The sequence below is a fragment of the Mustela putorius genome, unplaced genomic scaffold, assembly GCF_011764305.1.
Source record: "Mustela putorius furo isolate JIRA1106 unplaced genomic scaffold, ASM1176430v1.1 tig00003834_pilon_pilon_pilon, whole genome shotgun sequence".
Lineage (NCBI taxonomy): Eukaryota > Metazoa > Chordata > Mammalia > Carnivora > Mustelidae > Mustela > Mustela putorius.
In genome coordinates, this window is record NW_025421987.1 from 61,030,874 (window position 1) to 61,052,565 (window position 21,692).

A 21,692-nucleotide genomic window follows, 5' to 3' on the forward strand; every position below is an offset into this window, starting at 1 on the left:
TTTCTGACTAGCTCACACTCTCACTGGTTCCTGACAGATATCATCTCCTGACTATGATTTTTCTCCAAGAGGCCAAAGATTGTGTCACTTTGGGTCACAGCCAAATCCCACACAAAGGTGAATTTTTAGCACAGTACCTGGCACACAGTAGCTCCTTCATAAATGCTGCTAAATGATTGGGAGAAAAAGCTCTTGAAGCTCCTTGCTGTGTCTAGCTTCCTTGCATGCTTACGTGGTTGGGAAAATGTCTCTGACTGGACCTCTACCCCAGAGCCTATTTTAGTGAACATGGACCCTTCCAGGAGTTTCCTAAACACTGGGGACAGAGAACCAGGAACAATAGATTTTGAGGTTTGAATAAAATTGGAGTCGGTGAACTTCAGTGCACCTAAGTAGATTCAAATAGAAATAAAAAAGATGATTGACCTTATTGGTGGGAAAAGCAATTAAAATATTGTGAGGTTGTTTTCAAACTATCTGTTTTGCAAAAAAAATCCAGGGTATGGTAATTTTTATGATTTAAGACTTTCCCCCACCCAGGGGTGTCTGAAATTTCTCACATTTAGGGTGTTCAGAGCACATACCTTCAATAGTACACTGATCGGGGACTGGAATCTTCTTTCCGATTTCCATAGCATATGCTTTTACTTTACTGAAGTTTTCCTTTAAGTGCAAGTAGAGCTTATCTTGGTATTCTACAGGACTTGCAGTTGTTTCTGGAGTTTCTTCCTGGCAGTTTTCTTTAACTGTTTCTGGCAAATTCTCTGATTCTGTATGCATAATACTTGAGTGTGAAACTGAAGAATTTCCCAGCTGTGATCTGTCAGAGTTTGTCTTAAAGGGCAACTTATCATTTCCTTGGCGAAGTGGGTCTGTTTCTGAAAGAAAGAAGCTAGTTGGCTTATCTTCACTCTCTACTACTTCCTCATCATCTGAACTCTCGTTCTTCGTTAGTGCTGTGTGCAAAGCCAAACTCTTTGACCTACAATACAAAAAGCCAAGACAGGTAAAGAAGCTGAGCTAGAACTCACTGAGAAGGAAAATAAAGGATAATAACAGTTGGGAAAAATGACTTCCTCTAGAGTGTGAAACTGAGAATTGGTGCTATTAACAGATTTGATAAAAACATAGATCAGCAACAAGTTACATAGTAAGCCAAATCTTTGAAGATCCAGGCTACCTCCAAAAACAGACATTAAAAAGTCAATTTCATGGCAAAACTAACTGGAAAATAGTAGACTTACATACTTATATTCTTTTTTCCCTACATTTGCTTCTGCTTTTTCATCAGAAAACAAGAGAGGCTTTTGACAGTCATTCTCAAAATAGCACATCTATAGGGGCGCCTGGGTGGCTCAGTCAGTTAAGTGTCTGTCGTCGGTTCAGGTCACGATCCCAGGGTGTTGGGATCGATCCCCACATCACACTCCCCGCTCGGTGTAATGCCTGCTTCTCCTTTTCCCTTTGGATGCTTCTCTGCCTATTTGTGCTCTCTCTTGCTCTCTGATAAACAAACAAATAAATGTCTATACTGCCTAGAGCAATATATACTTTTAATGCCATTCTGATCAAAATTCCACCGGTATTCTTCAAAGAGCTGAAGCAAATAATTCTAAAATTTGTATGGAATCAGAAGAGACCCTGAGTCGCTAAGGAAATGTTGAAAAACAAAAATAAAGCTAGGGGCATCACGTTACCTGATTTCAAGCTTTATTACAAAGCTGTGATCACCAAGACAGCATGGTACTGGCATAAAAACAGACGCATAGACCAGTGGAACAGAGTAGAGAGCCCATATATGGACCCTCAACTCTATGGTCAATTAATCTTCAACAAAACAGGGAAAAATATACAGTGGAAAAAAGACAGTCTCTTCAATAAATGGTGCTGGGAAAACTGGGCAGCTATATGTAGAAGAATGAAACTCGACCATTCTCTTACACTGTACACAAAGATAAACTCAAAATGGATAAAAGACCTCAATGTGAGACAGGAATCCATCGGAATCCTAGAGGAGAACATAGGCAGTAATCTCTTCGATATCAGCCACAGCAACTTCTTTCAAGATATGTCTCCAAAGGCAAAGGAAACAAAAGCGAAAATAAACTTTTGGGACTTCATCAAGATCAAAAGCTTATGCACAGCAAAAGAAATAGTCAAAAAAACAAAGAGGCAACCCACGGAATGGGAGAAGATATTTGCAAATGACAGTACAGACAAAAGGTTGATATCCAGGATCTATAATGAACTCCTCAAACTCAACACACACGAAACAGGCAAACATATCAAAAAATGGGCAGAAGATATGAACAGACACTTCTCCAATCAAGACATACAAATGGCTATCAGACACATGAAAAAATGTTCATCATCACTAGCCCTCAGGGAGATTCAAATTAAAACCACATTGAGATATCACCTTACACCAGTTAGAATGGCCAAAATTAACAAAACAGGAAACAACATGTGTTGGAGAGGATGTGGAGAAAGGGGAACCCTCTTACACTGTTGGTGGGAATGCAAGTTGGTGCAGCCACTTTGGAGAACAGTGTGGAGATTCCTTAAGAAATTAAAAATAGACCTTCCCTATGACCCTGCAATTGCACTCCTGGGTATTTACCCCAAGGATACAGATGTCATGAAAAGAAGGGCCATCTGTACCCCAATGTTTATAGCAGCAATGGCCACGGTCGCCAAACTATGGAAAGAACCAAGATGCCCTTCAACGGACGAACGGATAAGGAAGATGTGGTCCATATACACTATGGAGTATTATGCCTCCATCAGAAAGGATGAATACGCAACTTTTGTAGCAACATGGACGGGACTGGAAGAGATTATGCTGAGTGAAATAAGTCAAGCAGAGAGAGTCAATTATCATATGGTCTCACTTATTTGTGGAGCATAACAAATATCATGGAGGACAAGGGGTGTTAGAGAGGAGAAGGTAGTTGGGGTAAATTGGAAGGGGAGGTGAATCATGAGAGACTATGGACTCTGAAAAACAATCTGAGGGGTTTGAAGTGGCAGGGGTTGGGAGGTTGAGGTACCAGGTGGTGGGTATTATAGAGGGCACAGATTGCATGGAGCACTGGGTGTGGTGAAAAAATAATGAATACTGTTTTTCTGAAAATAAATAAATTGAAACAATTTTAAAAAATAATAAGAAATAAATAAAATCTTTAAAAGACATATATAGCACATCTACATTTAAAGTATTTTTAAAAAATAAGCCGTAGATTTGTTTTCCATCTGTATTCTCCTTTTAATAATAATAAAAAATAAAGTAAGCATCTTTGGATAACGGAAGCATGGTGAATGCCATTTCATTTATGAAAAGATGGGACGCTGAGTGCTATAGGTGAACGATATTTAAAAACCACCCCATAACAGTGTGATGACATAATTTCTAGCAAACATGAAGTGCATACTTTAAAAAACCAGTCAAGCAAAGCTTATACCTGTTAAATCTAATGTCCTTTCTTTCTTCCTTAGAAAATTGGCCCAAACTGTATCTTCTGATAGAGCTGGGAGTATTGCTCTCAGCATTTATTTTGTCTTCAAAAGCCTGTATTTTAAATTGCAGCTTTTCATGGTCTTCATTTTCAGCCAAAGTGAGCTTGATTTTTTCCAGCTTCTCAGGGATTTCAACCTCAGTGCTTGTTTTTTTCCTAAAGGAATAAAAACCATTGCATTAAATGATGGTCACATATACTGTCAAGACAGTGCTACTCTCTATTTAACTGCTTCTTATTCAAAATGGAAAAATTTACCAGATGTATTTTTGATTAGTCACCTAGCAAATTTTATTGAGTAACTACAATGGACATAGGGATTTTTTTTTAAGATTTTTTTTTTAAGTAATTTCTACACCCAACATGGGGCTTGAACTCATAACCCCAAGATAAAAAGCCACATGCGCTACACACTGACTTTGTTATCACCCTTTTTTTTTTTTTTAAGAAAATTATATTTGTTCCAGTTTCTGTCATATACATTGTTTCTATGGTAGGAAATGTGCTCATTATAGTCACCATCTCTGCCAGCCCATCACTGGGGTCTCCCATGTACCTTTTTCTAGCCCATCTCTTCTTTATGGATGCCTGCTATTCCTCTATAAATACGCCCAAACCGATTATAGATTTATTCTATAAAAGACCATTCTATTCAATGGGTGTATGATTTAAATCTTTGGAGAACATTTCTTTGGAGCTGCTGAGGTCATCCTACTTAGTGTGATGGCCTACCACCGTTATGGGGCCATTTGCAAGCCCTTGCATTATACAACCATCATGAACTGACAGATGTGTGGCCTGCTAGTGGGAGCGGTGTAGGTGGGAGACTTTTTTTATGCAACCACACAGATCCTCTTCAGCTTCTGATTAGCCGTAACATTACACATCACTCTAGGTATGATCTGAACCCATTGCTCAATCTTGCCTGCACTGATACTCACACTCTAGGGCTCTTTGTTGCAGCCAATAGTGAATTGATCTGTGTGCTAAACTTCCTTCTCTTTAAAAAAAATTTTTTTTTTATTTGAGTATAGTTGAAACACCATGTTACATTAGATTCAGGTGAATAATGGACATAGATCTTCAAAATTGTTCCTATAGCTTCTTCTGCTAGAAGTGTATAAACATTGGTGTGTGTGTGCCAAATTCACATTAGAAGGAGTTTTTTAAGAATTCAGAGAATAAAAAGCAGTTTGTATGATTATCTACCCTATTTTTATCCAGTTCTACAAAAGCATATCTTTTGCATGAAATTAATGCCAGATATTTTTTAGAAAAATTTTAAGGGGTGATTTGTTTGTGCTGAAATTGATAGAACATTTCAAATGGACTGTATAAACTCATGGCATTGTTAATTTTATGGCAATCAGTGTGATTCTTTTATATTATGAAATAAGAAAAACCTTTCTATTGGGCCTCAATCCCAGACCCTAGGATCATGACTTGAGCTAAAGGCAGATGCTTAACTGACTGAGTCACCCAGGCATTCCAAATTTTTATTAAACAATCACTATCAATATAATATGAGATTATTATTCTTTCTTTTTAAATATAAGGGTTAATAATCCCTAGAAATCCATTCATCAAGGTGGCTTAATAATTCTGTTGGTTTGTCTGTGTGCATTTACCTGGCTGTCCCTCTTTACTATTGTTTCCTAGAAGTTAACAAAAATGGTCTCAAACATACAAAACAATCCTGGCTTTTTCAAATATATGGCTATTTCCCCCTAAGGACCTGGAATAGTACATAGGTGAGAGTGAGAAAATACAATTCTGGTTTTTCTAATGGCACTGCTTTTTAGGAAAAATCAACATGAAAGTGCTGGTGACAGTTTTTTCCAATTACACTTCACCCGTTCTGGGCACTGGGAAATGTTGGTTGGCAGCTTTCCTGGCTTGCCCAGAGAGGAGTACTGGTTTCATGGGAGGGTTCATAGTCTTGGGCCCCTCAATTTTTAAAATTCCCATTAGTCCAGCCTGGGAACAGATGTAATTGGTGCTACTGGGAAAGCAAGTAGATCATCATTTAAGTAACCAGGATATTGTTTATTGTCTAATAAAATATTGCTGAGAAAAGTTAAATACACACTTATATAATTTTTATAGGCTTCCTATAGCTTTGCATACATAATGCAAAATTTATTATCTATATCATGCTTCATTGAAATATACATGAGTAGATTTCAAGAATCAGTACATGGGAATAAAGGCTAATCGCGAACATGTTTTCCTTTATGATATATATGATACTGGCTGCCCACAACAGATGGGAGGTTTTGATATCTTCCAGCCAGATGATTCTAAAAGTTGAACTGTTACAAATGAAACGAAGATAGTACTATCACTGGATGTTATTTTACAAACCAGGATGATTATTAAGGTTATTTTTAAAAGATCCAATGGGACTTCTGGGGAAGATGATGGAGTAGGAAGATCCTAAGCTCACCTTGTCCCAAGGATACAGCTAGATAATACCCACATCAATGTAAATAACCCAAAAAATGACCTAAAGATTGGCAGAACAGAATCTCGACAGCTAAATGTAGAGAAAAGTCCACACTGAAGAGGATAGGAAGGGTAGAGACATGGCAGAGGCTAAATGGATCCATGGGACTGTCCAAGGAGGAAGGGAAGCCATGGGCATGAAGAGAAGGAACAGGCCCTCACAACAAGCACCCCGGGCTGGGAAACCCACACAAGTAAGATGAATCCCCATAACATTTGGTTTTGGAAACCACAGGGGACTAATTCTCTGAGTTCTTATGATAGGGGTTTAATACCTGGAACTTTAAAAATCAGCAGACTCCACTCTGGGAGAGCCAGAGGGCCAGAGGAAACCAATTCCCTGCCCTTAAAGAGACAGCACAACAAATAGCTCTGTAGAGATACAGCCTAGAAGTAGCAATTTGAAAAATGTCTGGGGTACCTGGGAAGATTTATTTACTAATCTCAGAGAATGTGCTAAAGGAGCAGACATCTTTAAGAGACTTCTCCAGGGACAAAGGAACTGACAAGCACAATTTCCCTCTCCTGCTCCCCAGCCTAGATACATGAATACCTGTGGGAACCAGCACAGCATGACCACTCTCACCTAATTTGCTGGCAGCATGTCCCACCCCTGTGTTCTCCTGTAGACATGACCCCTTTAGTCCTGCTGCAGTTTTCTAAAGCAATTCAAGGTCCATTCCCACAACACTCCTGCATGAAGCATGTTAACACTGTAAGTTCCACCCCCACATTCTCCTGCAAAACCACCCCCAGTGGGTTGGGGGCAGGCATCTGGTCTGAATGCAGGCACTAACTACCAATAAACCTTCTCAAGGGACAACATAAGAAAGCACATTGCTAATCAGTTCTACTGCATCTCTGACAAATTCCTGGTCTGACACATCTCAAGACCAAGGCAGACCCAAACTGACCCAATAACAACACAGGTACCAATCACTGTCCACAATAGGCAAAGACAGATGGGGCTGAAAGCAAAAGTGGCTCAGCCAAAGAAATGGGACACATTCAACACACATAGGAGATACCCATGAAGTAACATATTCTGGTGAAGAAGGCACTTTGCCCTGCAGGGCACTACAGGATCTCTTCTTCATAAGGCCACTACTTTCAAGATCAAGAAATGCAGATAACTTTCCTAACACTTAGGAAGAGCCCAAACAGGAGGACCCGAGTGGCTCAGTCAGTTAAGTGTCCAACTCTTGGTTTTGGCTTAGGTTAAGGTCTCAGAGGGACATGGGATTAAGCCCTATGTTGGGGGTCCATGCTCAGCTGGGAGTCTGCTTGAAAGATTCTCTCACTCTGCCCCTTCCCCTATCAAATAAAGAAATCGTAAAAAAAAAAAAAAAATTAAAAAAGGAGCACAAATAGTTAGACAAAAGGAGACAGGGGAATATTGTCCCAATATTGGGCTATTGTCCCAATGAAGACCAGGACGAAGTCACAGGAAGAGAGCTAAATGAAATAGAGGTGAGTAATATGCCTGTTGGAGAACTGAAAGTAATACTCATAAAGGAAAAAAATAATAGAGGACCTCAGTGAAACCCTTAACAAAGAGATAGAAAACATAAGGAAAAACTAATCAGAGATGAAGAACTCAATAACTGAAAGTAAAAATACACTAGAGAGAATAAATAGTAGACTAGAAGAAGCAGAAGAACAGATCAGCATCCCAGAATACAGAGTAATAGAAAGCAATCAAGCTGAAGAGGAGAGAGCAGAAATAATAATAATAATAATAATAATAATAATAATAATAAAAAGAAGAAGAAGAAGACAATGACGACGATGACTTAAAGAACTCTTCAACACCATCAAGCACAGTTACATTTAAATATAGGGATACCAGAAGGAGAAAAGGGGGAAGAAATAATAGCTGAAAATTTCCCAGTCTGGGGAAGGAAACAGAAATCTGGAACAAATAGGCATAGACAACTCCCAACAAAATCAACCCAAGGAGTTCCACACAAAGACACTTAGTAACTTAAGTGGCAAAAAGTAGTGATGAAGAGAGAATTTTAAAAACAGCAAGGGGAAAGAAAACGTTACATACAAGGGAGTCTCTATAAGGTTATCAGCTGATTTTTCAGCAGAAACTTGAAAGACTAGAAGAGAGTGGTATAATATATTCAAAGTGTTAAAAGAAAAAAAACCTCTAATTAAGAATACTCTATCCACCAAAGCTATTGTTCAGAATAGAAGAAAGAGATATAAACTCATCACACAAACTGAGGGTTGTTGGGAGGTGGGGGTGTAGAGATAGGGTGGCTGGGTTATGGACAGTGGGGAGGGTATGTTCTATGGTGAGTGCTGTGAAATGTGCAAGCCTGATGATTCACAGACTTATACCCTTGGGGCAAATAATACATTATATGTTAATTTAAAGAAAGAAGAAAAAAAAATTGCTGGGAAAAAAAAAGGGGGAGAAGTAAAGAGTTTTTAAAAGTAAAAGAAATTCATAACCACTAAATCAGTCTGACAAGAAATGTTAAAGGGGACTCTTTGAGTGGAAAGAAAAGACATAAGTAGGTGTAAGAAAAGTAGGAAGCACAAAAGCAGTAAAATTCATCTTATCTATAAAAATCAGTCAAGCAACTCAAAAAATAAAAGGATATAAAATTTGTCACTGTATACCTAAAATGTGGGGATAAAGGAGTAAAAACTGGTTCAGATTTACAGGGTCATCAATTTAATTAAGTCCATTATATGCATAAGATATTATATACAGACCTAATGGTACGCACAAATCAAAAAACCAGTAATAGATAAGCAATAACAACAAAAAAGGCAAGAAATGCAAGTGTATCACTAAAGAAAATCAGCAAGCCATGGGAGAGAAGAGCAAGAGAAGAAAGGAACAGAGAAAAACTGCAAAAACAACAAAAAAAAACAAATAACAAAATGGTAATAAATACATTCCTATCAATATTTACTTTGAATATAAATGGACTAAACACCCCAATCAAAAGACATAGAGTGACAGAGTGGATAAAGAAACAAGACCTATCCAAATGTTGCCTACAAGAGACTTATTTCACACCTAAAGACACATCTACAGATTGAATATGAAGGGATGGAAAATCAGTTATCATGCAAATAGAAGTTGAAAGAAAACCGGAGTAGCAATATTTACATAAAATAGACTTTAAAACAAAGACTGTAACAAGAGACAAAGAAACACACTATATAATCATAAAGGGAACAATACAACAAGAAGATATAACAGTTGTAAATAACAGCTGTAAATATGCACCCAATGTGGGAGCACCCAAATACAAAAAAGCAGCTCATAACAAATATAAATATGTCACTGGTAATAATACAATCATTATTGGGGGCGCCTGGGTGGATCAGTGGGTTAAGCCTCTGCCTTCGGCTCAGGTCATGATCTCAGTGTCCTGAGATCCAGGCCCGCATCAGGCTTTCTGCTCAGCAAGGTGCCTGTTTCCCTCTCTCTCTCTGCCTGCTTCTCTGCCTACTTGTGATCTCTCTGTGTCAAATAAATAAATAAAATATTTCTAAAATACAATCATTATTGTATTATGTATGTATATATGTTTGTATGTGATTTTAAAACTCCATGCACACCACTGAACAGGTCAACCAAAAGAAAATCCACAAGAAAGCAGTGACTTTGAATGACACATTGGATCAGAGGGCTCTAACAGATATATTCAGAATATTCCATCCTAGAGCAGCAGAATGCACATTCTTTTCAAGGGCACAGGAAACATTCTCCACAATAGATCACATATTAGGCCACAAAAGAAGCCTCAACAAATTAAAAAAGACTGAAGTCATTCCACACATCTTTTCTGACCACAGCACTGTGAAACTAGAAATCAACAATAAGAAAAATCTGGAAAGAACAAAAATACATGGAGGTTAAATAACATGCTCCTAAACAATGAATGGGTCAACCCAGAATTCAACTAGAAAATAAAAAATATATATGTATATACAGAAGAAAATGAAAACACAACCGTTCAAAACCCTTAAGATACAAGAAAAGTGGTTCCATAGCAATAAAGACCAATCCAAGAAGTAAGGAAAATCTCAAATGAACAACCTGATCTTTCACCTAGAGGATCTAGAAAAAGAAGGACAAACAAAACCCAAAACCAGTAGAAAGAAGGAAATGATAAAGATTAGAGCAGAAACAAATGAAATATAAACTAAAACAAAACAAAACAAAAAGCAGTAGAACAGATCAATGAAACCAGGCCCCAGTTCTTTAAAAAGAAAAACAAAATTAATAAACCTTTAGCCAGAGTCATAAAGAGAGAGAGAGAGAAATCAAACAAACTCTAACATTCAGAAATGAAAGAGGAGAAATAACAACTGGCAGCACAGAAATACAAAGGATTAGAAGAGTATATTATGAAAACTTTATGCCAACAAATAGGACAACCTCGGGGGAAAAAAAAAAGGATAAATTCCTAGTAACATAAAGCCTTCTAAAACTGACCCAGGAAGAAACAGAAAATGTGAAGAGACCAAATATTAGTAATGAAATGGAATCAGTAATCAAAGAACTCTCAACAAATAAGAGTCCAGAGTGCAGAGAGCTTCAAAGGTAATTCTACCAAACATTTAAAGAAGAGTTAATATTTATTCTTCTCAAACTATTTCAAAAAAAAAAGAAGAGGAAGGAAAGTTTCCAAATTTATTCTATGAGGCTAGCATTATCCTGATACCAAAACCAGATAAATACACTACAAAAAAAAAAAAAAAAGAGGTTAATATCTCAGATGACTATAAATGCAAAAATCCTCACCAGAATACTAGGAAACTGAATCCAACAATACATTAATAAAATCATGCATCACAATCAAGTGGGATTTATTCATGGGATGCAAGAGTAGTTCAATATTCATAAATCAATCAATGTGATACACACATAATCAAGAGAAAGAATAAAAACTATATGATCATTTAAATAGATGCAGAAGAGACATTTGACAAAGTATAGCATCTATTCATCATTAAAACCTCCCACAAAGTAGGTTTAGAGGGAACATACCTCAACATAATAAAGGCCATATATGAAAAAACAGCAAACACCACACTCCATGGTAAAACACTGAGAACTTTTCCCCTAACATCAGGAATAAGACAAGGATAGCCAACTCTTATCACTTTTATTCAATATAATATTGGAAGTTCCAGCCACAGCAATCAGACAAGAAAAAGAAATAAAAAGACATCCAAATTGGTAAGGAAGAAGTAAAGCATTCACTATTTGTAAATGACATGATACTATATATTAAAAAGTCTAACAATGCCACCAAAACAAAACAAAACAAAACCCTACAATAAACCCTACCAGAACTGATAAATGAATTCAGTAAAGTCGAAGGATACAAAATCAATATACAGGAATCAGTTGCATTTCTATACAACAATAACAAAGTAGAAGAAAGAGAAATTTTTTAAAAATCCTATTTACAATTGCACCAAAATAATAAAATATGTAGGCATAAACTTAACCAAGAAGGTGAAAGACCTGTACCCTGAAAACTATGAAACACTGATGAAGGAAATTAAAGATGACAAGAATAAATTGAAAAGATATCTCATATTCATGAATTGGAAGAATATATATTGTTAAAATATCCATACTTCCCAAAACAATCTAAAGACTTAATGCCATCCCTATCAAATATCAATAGCATTTTTCTAAGAACTAGAACAAATAATCCTGAAACTGGTATGGAACCGCAAAAGACTTGGAGCAATTGAAGTAATCTTGAAAAAGAATCAAACTGGAGGTATCACAATCCTCATTTTCAAGATATACAACAAATATATAGTAATCAAAACACTATGGTACTGACACAAAAATAGACACATAGATCAAAGGAACAGAATAGAACCCAAAAGGAAACCCACGATTATATGGTCCATTAATCTTTGACAAAGGAGACAAGAAGATGCAATAGGAAAGTCTCTTGAACAAACTGGATAGCCACATGCAAAAGAATGAAACTTGACCAATTTCTCACATCATGCACAATAAACTCAAAATAGGTTAAAGACTTAAAATGAGACCTAGAACCATAGAAGCCCTAGAAGAGAACACAGGTAGGATTTTCTCTGCCATTTGACATAGCAACATTTTTCTAGATGGGTCCCCTGAGGCAAGGGAAACAAAAACAAACATAAACTATTGGGACTACATCAAAATAAAAAGCTTCTGTACAGTCAAGGAAACAATCAATAAAACTAAAAGGCAACCTGTTGAATGGGAGAAGATATTTGCAAATGACATATCCAGTAAAGGGTTAGTATCCAAAATATATAAAGAACTTAAACAACTCAACACTAAACAAATAATCCAATTAAAAAATGAGCAGAAGACATGAACAGACATTTCTCCAAAGACATCCAGATGGCCAACAGACACATGAAAAGATGCTCAACATCTCTCATTATCGGAAATGCAAATCAAAACCACAATGAGCTATCACTTAACACCTATCAGTATGGTTAAATTCAATACCCCAAAACAAGTGCTGGTAAAAATGTAGAGGAAGAGGAATTCTTTTGTACTGTTGTAGGAAAGCAAACTGGTACAGCCACTATGGAAAACAGTTTGGAAATTTATCAAAAAGTTAAAAACAGAAATACCATATGATCTAGTAATTCTACTACTGAGTATTAACCCAAAGGTAAGAAAACATGGATTCAAAGATACATGCCCCTCTATGTTTATTACAGCATTATTTATAATAACTATATTATAGAAGCAGCCCAAGTATCCATCCATAGATGAGTGATAGAGAAGTGATGTGTATATATTTGTAATAGAATATTACTCACTTAAAGTTTTTGAACTTTATTTCAGAAATTTCCATAGCTGAGATTATTAAAACTTAATGATTTTTTAAGGTATAAAGTACACTCAATATGCATACATTAGACATTGAGCATTATGCAAATTTTAAAATCTAAAAACATATGACTTACTAGAGGAAGAATTTCTTACAAACTCACAATTTTTTTCTTTCTACATAAAGCTCTGGGTTGTAACAACAGTTAACAGTATTTTCTTCCAAAACACTTTGAATTTCATGTGATTATATTAAATGTTCCTGGATAATTTTATTGGATCAGTTTCTGGCTTTAAAAAATATATATATATATCGTATATATATTAATATAAATATTATATAAATATTAATATAATATATATATATTTTACTTAGAGAGATCTTCATTTGATTTTGGTACTTTTTTATATCAATTTCCCTATCTATATAATAGGGAAAACAACTGTACTTAACTCATAATGTTGTTGCAAAGATGAAATAACAGAATGAAGTAGTGTTCCTAACAAATAACACACTGCTCAAAAGACATTAGATTTTATTAGTATGACAGTTATTATTAACTGATATTATTATTTTTATTGTTATTATTCCTTTGGAAACTTCATCAGCCTTGTCTGTCTTATGTTAATATGTAGAGAACACATCAGTGGTCTGGACACAGGCAGACCAATATTCCATATCCTGGAGGGAATTAATGTCCCCTGGAGAGCACCATGGCAACAGACTTTAGGAGAGGACAGTCAGCTCCCTTTCTCTGCCCCTGTCTCTAGTTACCAGGTGTTGGCTATGAAGCCAGCAGTCAGACCTCTTGTAGTTGGGGGCATGCCTTCTTTCATTCTTAGGTTGCCTTGTAACATCCCTCGGAGGGGACTTGGGCATGAGAGAAGTTATGGGTTATTCCTATACATTTACTCACCACAAGAGGGGCAAGTCAGGTAGGTATTTTAGGGTAGGGTTGCCTGTAAAATACAGGATACCCAATAAAATTTGAATTTCAGATCAACAACCTAATTTTTTTGGTGTGAGTATACCCCTAGTGGGATATACTAAAAGTGTATAATACTAGACTAAAATGATTATACCAAAAAATTATTTGTTCTTTATCTGAAGTTCAATTGGGTGTCCTGTACTTCTATTTGTTAAATCTGTCTGGGGTAAATCCCTGCTGCTGGGTGGGCAGGGACCTGTACTGATCATCTTTGTTTCCTTGGATCTGGCACACTGCTTGACACACATAGGTACCTGAAGTGTTTGTTGATTAAATGAATACAGATCACCTTGGTTTACTAAGCCAGCATACCCTCTGGGTCCCCCAAACCTCCTGAGTTCTACTAGATGGCCATGAGGCACTGGCTACTTCTTCTGGCTTATAAGGGGTAGAGGGTGGGGTGGTATCATTTGGAAAATATCAAATGTAGAGAAGCAGAGAGCAAAAGTAGGAGTAAAATGAGGGATTTACAAAAGGTCAAATAGGAAGAGTGAAGAAATGACAATAAAATATCTGGGCCAGAGAAGTGATCGCTATATATGAGGTTAATGAGCATTACTGAGAAGTAGAATTCTCGCCACAAAGACTTCCTTTTATACACAATCTTCCTTGTTTTCATGATTTAAATCTTCATTAACTTAGAAGTCAGGGGCCAGGGGTGGTCATGAAGAGTCACCAAGGCAGAAAGAGCCACAAGATGGACCAAAGAGAACTTTTTGTCACTGGTCATCGAACCACCTGGGTCTTGTTATAGAATTTTGCTGGCGGGGAGTTAGGACACATTTTGGTTCCAATAGGTTGGAAGGTCAGGAAACAGTAGACAGAAGTTTAAGTTTATAGTAAACATTCATGCTCCTTCTCTTTTCCTAGATTTTAAATTTGGTCTAAAAAGATAGGAGAGAATTTGTTCAGGACCAAAATCTTTTTTTGAGGTAAACTCTTTTTTCCTTGGAGAGCATGGAAATGCTTTACAAATGCAAAAGCGTGGATGGAGCCATGGGTCCTGAGTGTGTTTACTTGTTGGGGGTGGAGGTAGGGGCCAGTGGGTTGGGCTCATGCAAGGGGTTGTTATTTCTCTTCCATTTGTCACTTTTAACTCCAGAGGTAATTTTACAGAAATCTTTGTCAGAGTTCTATAATCCCCTAAATATTAACTTGGCTTTAACTCAACATGCCACATTTAAGAGGCTCAGATGATTTCCAGTCTGAACAGTTTCTAGTCTTTTTGCCAAAGTAAAGTTTTTAAAAGTACCTCTAGGGATACTCAGGGGGAGGCCAAATTACCTCCCTCTGGTGTGAGCATGACTCCCTTTGGAAACAAATTAGCCCTTGGGCAGCTAGCTCACTGCTCTCACTAAGCTTACTAAAGATGATACTATGAAGCCTGCAGGGATGGAGAGACTGGCAGCCTCTCCTCCTGGCTCCTTAGGTCAAAGAAAAATAATATTTGTTAAAGTTTGATGATCTTGGCTTATGATCCCATGTCCAGAATATGTACTCCTGCAAAGTTCAGTTTGTTAGAAGAGAAGTAGAAGAGCATGAGGGATCAAATCCACAATGGAGTCCTAAATTCTTAGGATGTTGTGTTCCTTCCTCTTTAGTAATTTCTTGGCTCATCAGTCATCATAAGAATGACAGAGGATCCCCCAGCTCCACAGCGCTCTTCTGTTCCGGGACTGTAAGAAGTAAACAGTGCTGGAACAGCCACACTCCAATACTACGGGAAAGGACAATGACAAGTCTGGGTCTTGGTACTCTAGTCTGCTTCTGACCTGCTTCATGGGTAAGACCAGAGACCAGGAGATGCCCGGTTATATGGGGTCCAGTCACTCCACTAGTACAACTTTGCCTCAAATGAAACAACTCTATGGTTTATTTCATTCACACAAGATATTTTTAAAGGGTTCTCAAAAAGAGATGGTTGTGGGGAAATGAACTGAACATAGTCTTACCGGAAGGTTTATGACTCCAATTTCCTGTTTATTTGTGATGTGGTCAATCCCTTTATAAATCTAAGTCTCATTTTTGTCCTATAAAAATGGGGTTAATGATAGAGTAACACAGATTGTTGAAAGCATTATATGATGGATTTGACAGTGTAGCACACACAGAATGGGCATGAAAAAGTCAAATGGCAAAACCCTGGGTGGCTGCTAGGCTGTGTGGACATGTGACACCAAAAGAAGGTGGCTTGTGTAGGTGATAACAAACCTGGAAGATGAGCTTCTCTTGCTCACAGCTGGGGGGACCATACAATGCTCTTACTCCCACAGCATCTTAAAGAGTATGGACAAAAAGATAGTGAACCTTGCTACTGGGATGCAGAAATATTTGGTTAAAAACAACAACAACAACAACAACAACTCTGTATAGTAAGCATAAATTCTGAGCAATTGTAGACAGAGGATTCCTTGCAGTTAGAAGAAAAATTGAAAGCCCTGCTATGAGGAAGTGACTGTTCTAACACAGATGCTCAGCCAATTGCTTACTTTTCATTCAGCCCACAGGAGAGAGAATGGAATATGGAAAAAGGATGAGCAAAAAGCGCAAAGCCCCTGCCCTCAAAGTGGGCTCACAGGGCCAGCAGTGTCAGTATCACCTTGCAAGTTGTGGAGAGGCAGAAATTCAAGAGACACTCCAGACCCACTGAATCAGAATGTGCATTTTAACACAATCCCTGGGTACCTCACTGGCACATTAAAGTTTGAGAAGCAAATGGCCCAGACAATGAAAGAACAGAATCTGAATGAGACCAGGATCCAGGCATTCCCCTTGAAAATGCTGAGAAGGGTTTCACTAATTCTGCAGCGAGGTGAAACTTAACCCATGCGTTACTTGGAGTACTGCATGTGGTTCCCATCTCATAGCTTTGTCTTCCTCAAGCCGCTAAAGGTCTTTATCGATTCTAAGGTAAATGTACCTTGTCAGTTTGGCCATTGTGGGAGGTTCAGATGTGCCCTAAGTCTTTAGTCGGGATTCCCAGGACTAGAGTGGGCAGACCAGCCTTAACAGAAGGCTGCTGGGTCCTAACACATTGTCATCTGGATGTGATACAAGGTACAAGAGCACTTTTCAACTATAAAGGAACATAAAGATGTGAAGAGGTAATGTCACTACAACACTTTGAATCAGGAGTAAGAACTGTAAAACGACATGCTCCTCTTTTTCTAGGGTAACATTACTGTCTTGGGGATGTAAGTGGATAATGGGGTTGAAGTGAGGGCATCTACCATGAAAACGGAATCATGGGGCCTGCAGAGGAAAAAAGTGGAGACACTGTCATTTGCCAGCTTTTGACAAGCTTGCCAGCTTTCTTCCTGGAAGAACAGGAAAATGACTAAGTAGTCCTTTTTGATACACCCTCTCAGAGGTTCTACCACAAATATGATCTCTTATCCCATTTTTAATTGGTTGAAATGGATAGCTACCTAGAAATGGGGCGATACAGTCAGTCAAAACACACTACTGACTGAGCGGGGGACAGAACACTACACAAAATGCTGTGATTCAAACACTGTCTATCTAGAATTCAGCATTTGCCTATAGCCAAGTCTAGGCAACAGCCTTCACCCTAATACAAAATCCACCTTTTGCCTCGTGGTAAAACTGAATACCATTAAGAACTATTTTTCCCACAATAGTTGATCTCCGCCATGGCTGAAGTGTTGTGTTCACTCTCTCTCATTTATTAAAGCTCTTTCTTTAGGTCCCAAAGGAAGGTTGGGAGAGCAAAATACCAGTAACTGAAGAGAGTTCTAAGCTTTGCCTGGGTTCAGCTGCATTGAAGATCTAAAGCAGTGATTCTCAAACTACCTGTGACACAGACCAAGCTGTTTGATAATTTAATTTTCAGATGTCACAGACCAATATTTTTGTGAAATACAATAAAAATAAATCATCAGAGAAATAAAAGGAAGAAAACAAAGACATACAGAGTATAAGACTGCTGATCACGCATTGGAGGTTGCACCAATGTCATATTGCTGTAAAAGTTCTAAACTCTTATTTTCAATCTCTGTAGTAACCTTGTCACAGGTTAGTAAGGAATAGTTTGCAGACTGGTGTTGGTTAATGAGCTACGGTTTCAGTAGCTCTGACATAACAGACATGCTAAGGAAATCACCTACGATAATGCCCACTTGGAACAGAGTATTAACGCTAACAGTTAATACTTAGTGAGGGCTTTCTATGAATGAGCCGTTCACCATTCAAGTTCGCTGCACGTATGACTTCTTACATAATCCAGTGAGGCAAGTCCTATTACTGTCTCCGTTTACAGATGGAGCAGTTTAGGCACAGAGGAGTTCAGGAACTTACTGAAGGTCGACAAGTAAACCCAGCCGGAAGTATCTTTCTCCAGAGCACACCCATGTGACATCGCTCTCCCACTGCCTCTATGGAGCTGTTTGGTTCAGGCTGCATCTGAATCTACCCCAGGGGTAAATAATACATATAACGGCATTGGTGATAATGCAGTCCCCAACAGAAGTCATTGTACCCTCACATCTCTGAGTAACATTCTATGGGAGTAGACACCAGAACAGAGTTGACATATAATCATTGAACAAACCCTTCACAGGGATATGAAAAATGAATTTTGGCATCCCCTATAACCAAAACTGAAAAGGTGTTCAAAACTCAGGAAATGGGATGTGAATAGCAAACTCAGAGTGTAATTTTGGTTGATCCCAAAAAGGAGCTGGAGAGGGTTACCTCTCCTATAAAAGGCTATAGAGGGTCAAGTCCTTCCCACTTTTTCTTCCACAAGTGCACTTTTTCCTTTTCTCCAGGCTAAAGCTTTGGTGTTTCCTGTCTTGTTTGAAATAGGAAGCCAAGCCGTAGGAGCTTGATGAAAAGCTCTTTCCCTTTTTGGTGTATCTTGTGTTTTTAAACACTTCTGTGTTACAGGCCAGGATCCCCTGCCTAAGCTGCAATTGCCCAGGCTCCCACTCTTTAGCAGGGCTGCTCCGCCTCCCATTTCCACCTCTCTTTGTCCACACTTTCAGAGACAGCCCCTCTGGGGCCTCACCCTCCTTGGGCCTGCTTCATTGTCTCCAAAGCTGATAATGATGTCTCCCACCTCCATCTCTTGCTGATAAACGAATTCCTGAAATACCTTTACAGACCTTCACATCACCATAAATGCTGCTTTAAGGAAGGACAAATGGTGGAGTAAATGAACAACACATGGAACATAAATGGTACCACATGTCAGACTTAATCTCCTCGGTGAGAAGAGGGGCGAAAAACCCCAAAGCCCTTCCTTCCCTGTGCATGGAGCAAAACAGCCACAGCTACTGCCACAAATAGCTGTTAAAATTCACTTTTTAGACAGTGGCCAGTGTAGAACTCTCTAGATTGAAAAGATATACTGTTTTTTAATTAAAACTCTGGTTACCTTGGTGGGGGTGAAATTACATTCAGCTTTTCCTAAGCAGGGGGCAATGCTGACCAGAATATCAGATGTTTTTAATTATGATCCTGAACTTCCTCATATAACTGTTGCTCTCAAAGAATCAATTTCTCTTTGTAAAAACATGTCTTGCCTAAAAAAGGTAGGAACTCTTATAAGCATTTTTAAGACTCTGTTTTCCTTCTATAGAGCACAGGCTGTGAATATTAGCTCTCTCAAATATGGGGGGGGGGGACTGGAGGGGCCCACAGAAAGATAGCTAACACTTCAGGGCGTGACCTTGGGTGCAGGGGTGTGGAATGGCGGTATGAACTGTAGTGGCTCAGAGGAGGGAAGGTCAGAGTGGGCAGGGATGGGTGGGGAACACCTACTGGGGAAGTGGTACCAAAATGGAGTCTTAGAGAAGGGAAACCTTCAAAGGGAAAGGAGGGAGGAAGTGGGCATTCTGGAAGATAATGATAAAGGTTAGGGAAGTATCACTTTAGGGAGGAGTAGGCAAAGTCACCCTTGACAATCCTTTAACATTTTTCTGAATTATCCATGAAGTACTGTGAGCACTATAAATCTCATCCACGCTGACACTTGAGATCTACTGGACTATGGCAGGAAATTCTATGAGCTGATGTCTGGGCATTTGCACTATTGCCCCTGCAAGAGCTACCAAGGACCTAGAGGGGAGTAAGGATTGGATAGAGTTCGCTCCTGTATTTTCGCCTGCCCACAAGATTCACTCCATTACACTTGAACGGGAAGCCTCTGTCATTCTAATACATACCACTTTGCGGTTGTGAGGATTAAACAGTATAACGTAGTTGAAAGCCCTTAGCACAAAATCTGTCATGTGGTAGGAGCTAGTTAAAGGCATGGTCAGATCTAAGGATAACATCCTCTTTTGCAAAGTTGGAAAGAACCTGGTCCCCGCTCTCTGCGATTTCTGTTGTGGACCCAGTAAAAAGCCACCACTCAAAACCTCTTGAGCAATGCCTTCAGGGACTGTGTAGTACACCTAGGCTCTGACGTGATCCCCAGGGTATCAAGATGGGAACTCTGGAACACAGGTAGCAAAAGGTCTCACATTTTGAGAAGAGTCTTTGCAGGCCATGTTGCTTGGTTACACATTCAGGCCACGCGCCGACTCAAATCCCTGGTTTTTCCCTGTAATCCATTTCTTTGATGTTTATTGCATGAAATTTAGGATAAACCAAAACTCTGGGGACACGCCAAGAAGGATAGATTTCCTAGAGTCATTCCTTAAGGACATCATCTCCTTATTCTGTTTTCTCTTCATTCTCCCTGACACACTGTTGTGGGTTTTTTTTTTTGTTTGTTTGTTTTTGGTTTTTTTGCCTTCTCTCCATTGTGTCATCTCTTTCTATTTATATCAAAATTAGATTTATACTTTTGCTTTGGCCATACATAATTTACCTTTCATTCCCCCTTCCCCCAACCCCTGGACTTGATTCTTAAAAACAAAGAATCAACGCAAAATCTCACCACTACTGGGGTGCCTGGGTGGCTCAGTGGGTTAAAGCCTCTGCCTTCAGCTCAGGTCATGATCCCAGGGTGCTGGGATTGAGCCCCGCATCAGGCTCTTTGCTCAGCGGGGAGCCTGCTTCCTCCTCTCTCTCTGCCTGCCTCTCTGCCTCCTTGTGATCTCTCTCTCTGTCCAATAATAAATAAAATCTTAAAAAAAAAAAAATCTCACTACTACTGCCATCATTACCACCCAAACAACAAAACAACATACCACCCACTGAACCAAGCCAGAGGTCTGGGAAAGCTTTAGCCACATGCTTCACATTAAAACTTTTCTTATAAGCAGCTCTTTTCCCCCCACAACTTGAAGGCTTTGGCTAGGGTTTGAAAACTGGATTGGAGCAAACTGTAAATCCCCTCCCTCCCCCACACACACCCCACCCAGGCCAGGGATTTGGGGCTGTGTGCAGGTGCCCTTCCTCCTTGTCCTCTGCTTTCCCTAGGTCTTTTCCCACTGCCATCCTTTCATCCTGTCTTTGCTCAATTTGCCTATTGACCCCCTGCCAACCCCGGTTTCTTTTAATAATTTCCATCCCTCCAAGTTTCCATCCCCGACTGGTGTCTGAGCCTAACCACCTACTAAGACAACTTGTGACAAACTGTCCCCCAATCTGTTGGTGCCTGATTAGAGCAGTCTCCCTGGAACCACATGCACTGGGCAAAGGTGTCTTCTAGTCCAATGACCACCTGAATGCTCGGCCGGCACACAGTTGCCAGGAGCTCACACTCTCCTTCTACGCATCCCCTGGGTCCTGGCTGGCATAAGGTTCAATGGTTAGTGGCTGCCCAGAAGGCTACCCAGGGCTCCCAAGATTCTGAAAGGTTTAGATCCTTTCTCTTATCTTGTCACTTTCCTTTTTTTTTTTAATTTTTTATAAACATATATTTTTATCCCCAGGGGT

General features: G+C 38.9%; 1 protein-coding gene across 6 annotated transcripts in view; it reads right to left on the minus strand.

The window, feature by feature from the left end:
- VEPH1 (ventricular zone expressed PH domain containing 1) overlaps positions 1-21,692 on the minus strand; it is a 242,823-nt gene that overhangs the window by 100,408 nt on the left and 120,723 nt on the right. For all 6 annotated transcript variants that reach the window (XM_004755625.3, XM_004755627.3, XM_013057757.2 and 3 more), the window contains 2 exons: positions 3,462-3,671; positions 585-982 (listed from right to left, as the gene is read on the minus strand). In XM_004755625.3, coding sequence (XP_004755682.1) covers positions 585-982; positions 3,462-3,671 — 608 coding nt within the window. The remainder of the gene's footprint in view (positions 1-584; positions 983-3,461; positions 3,672-21,692) is intronic.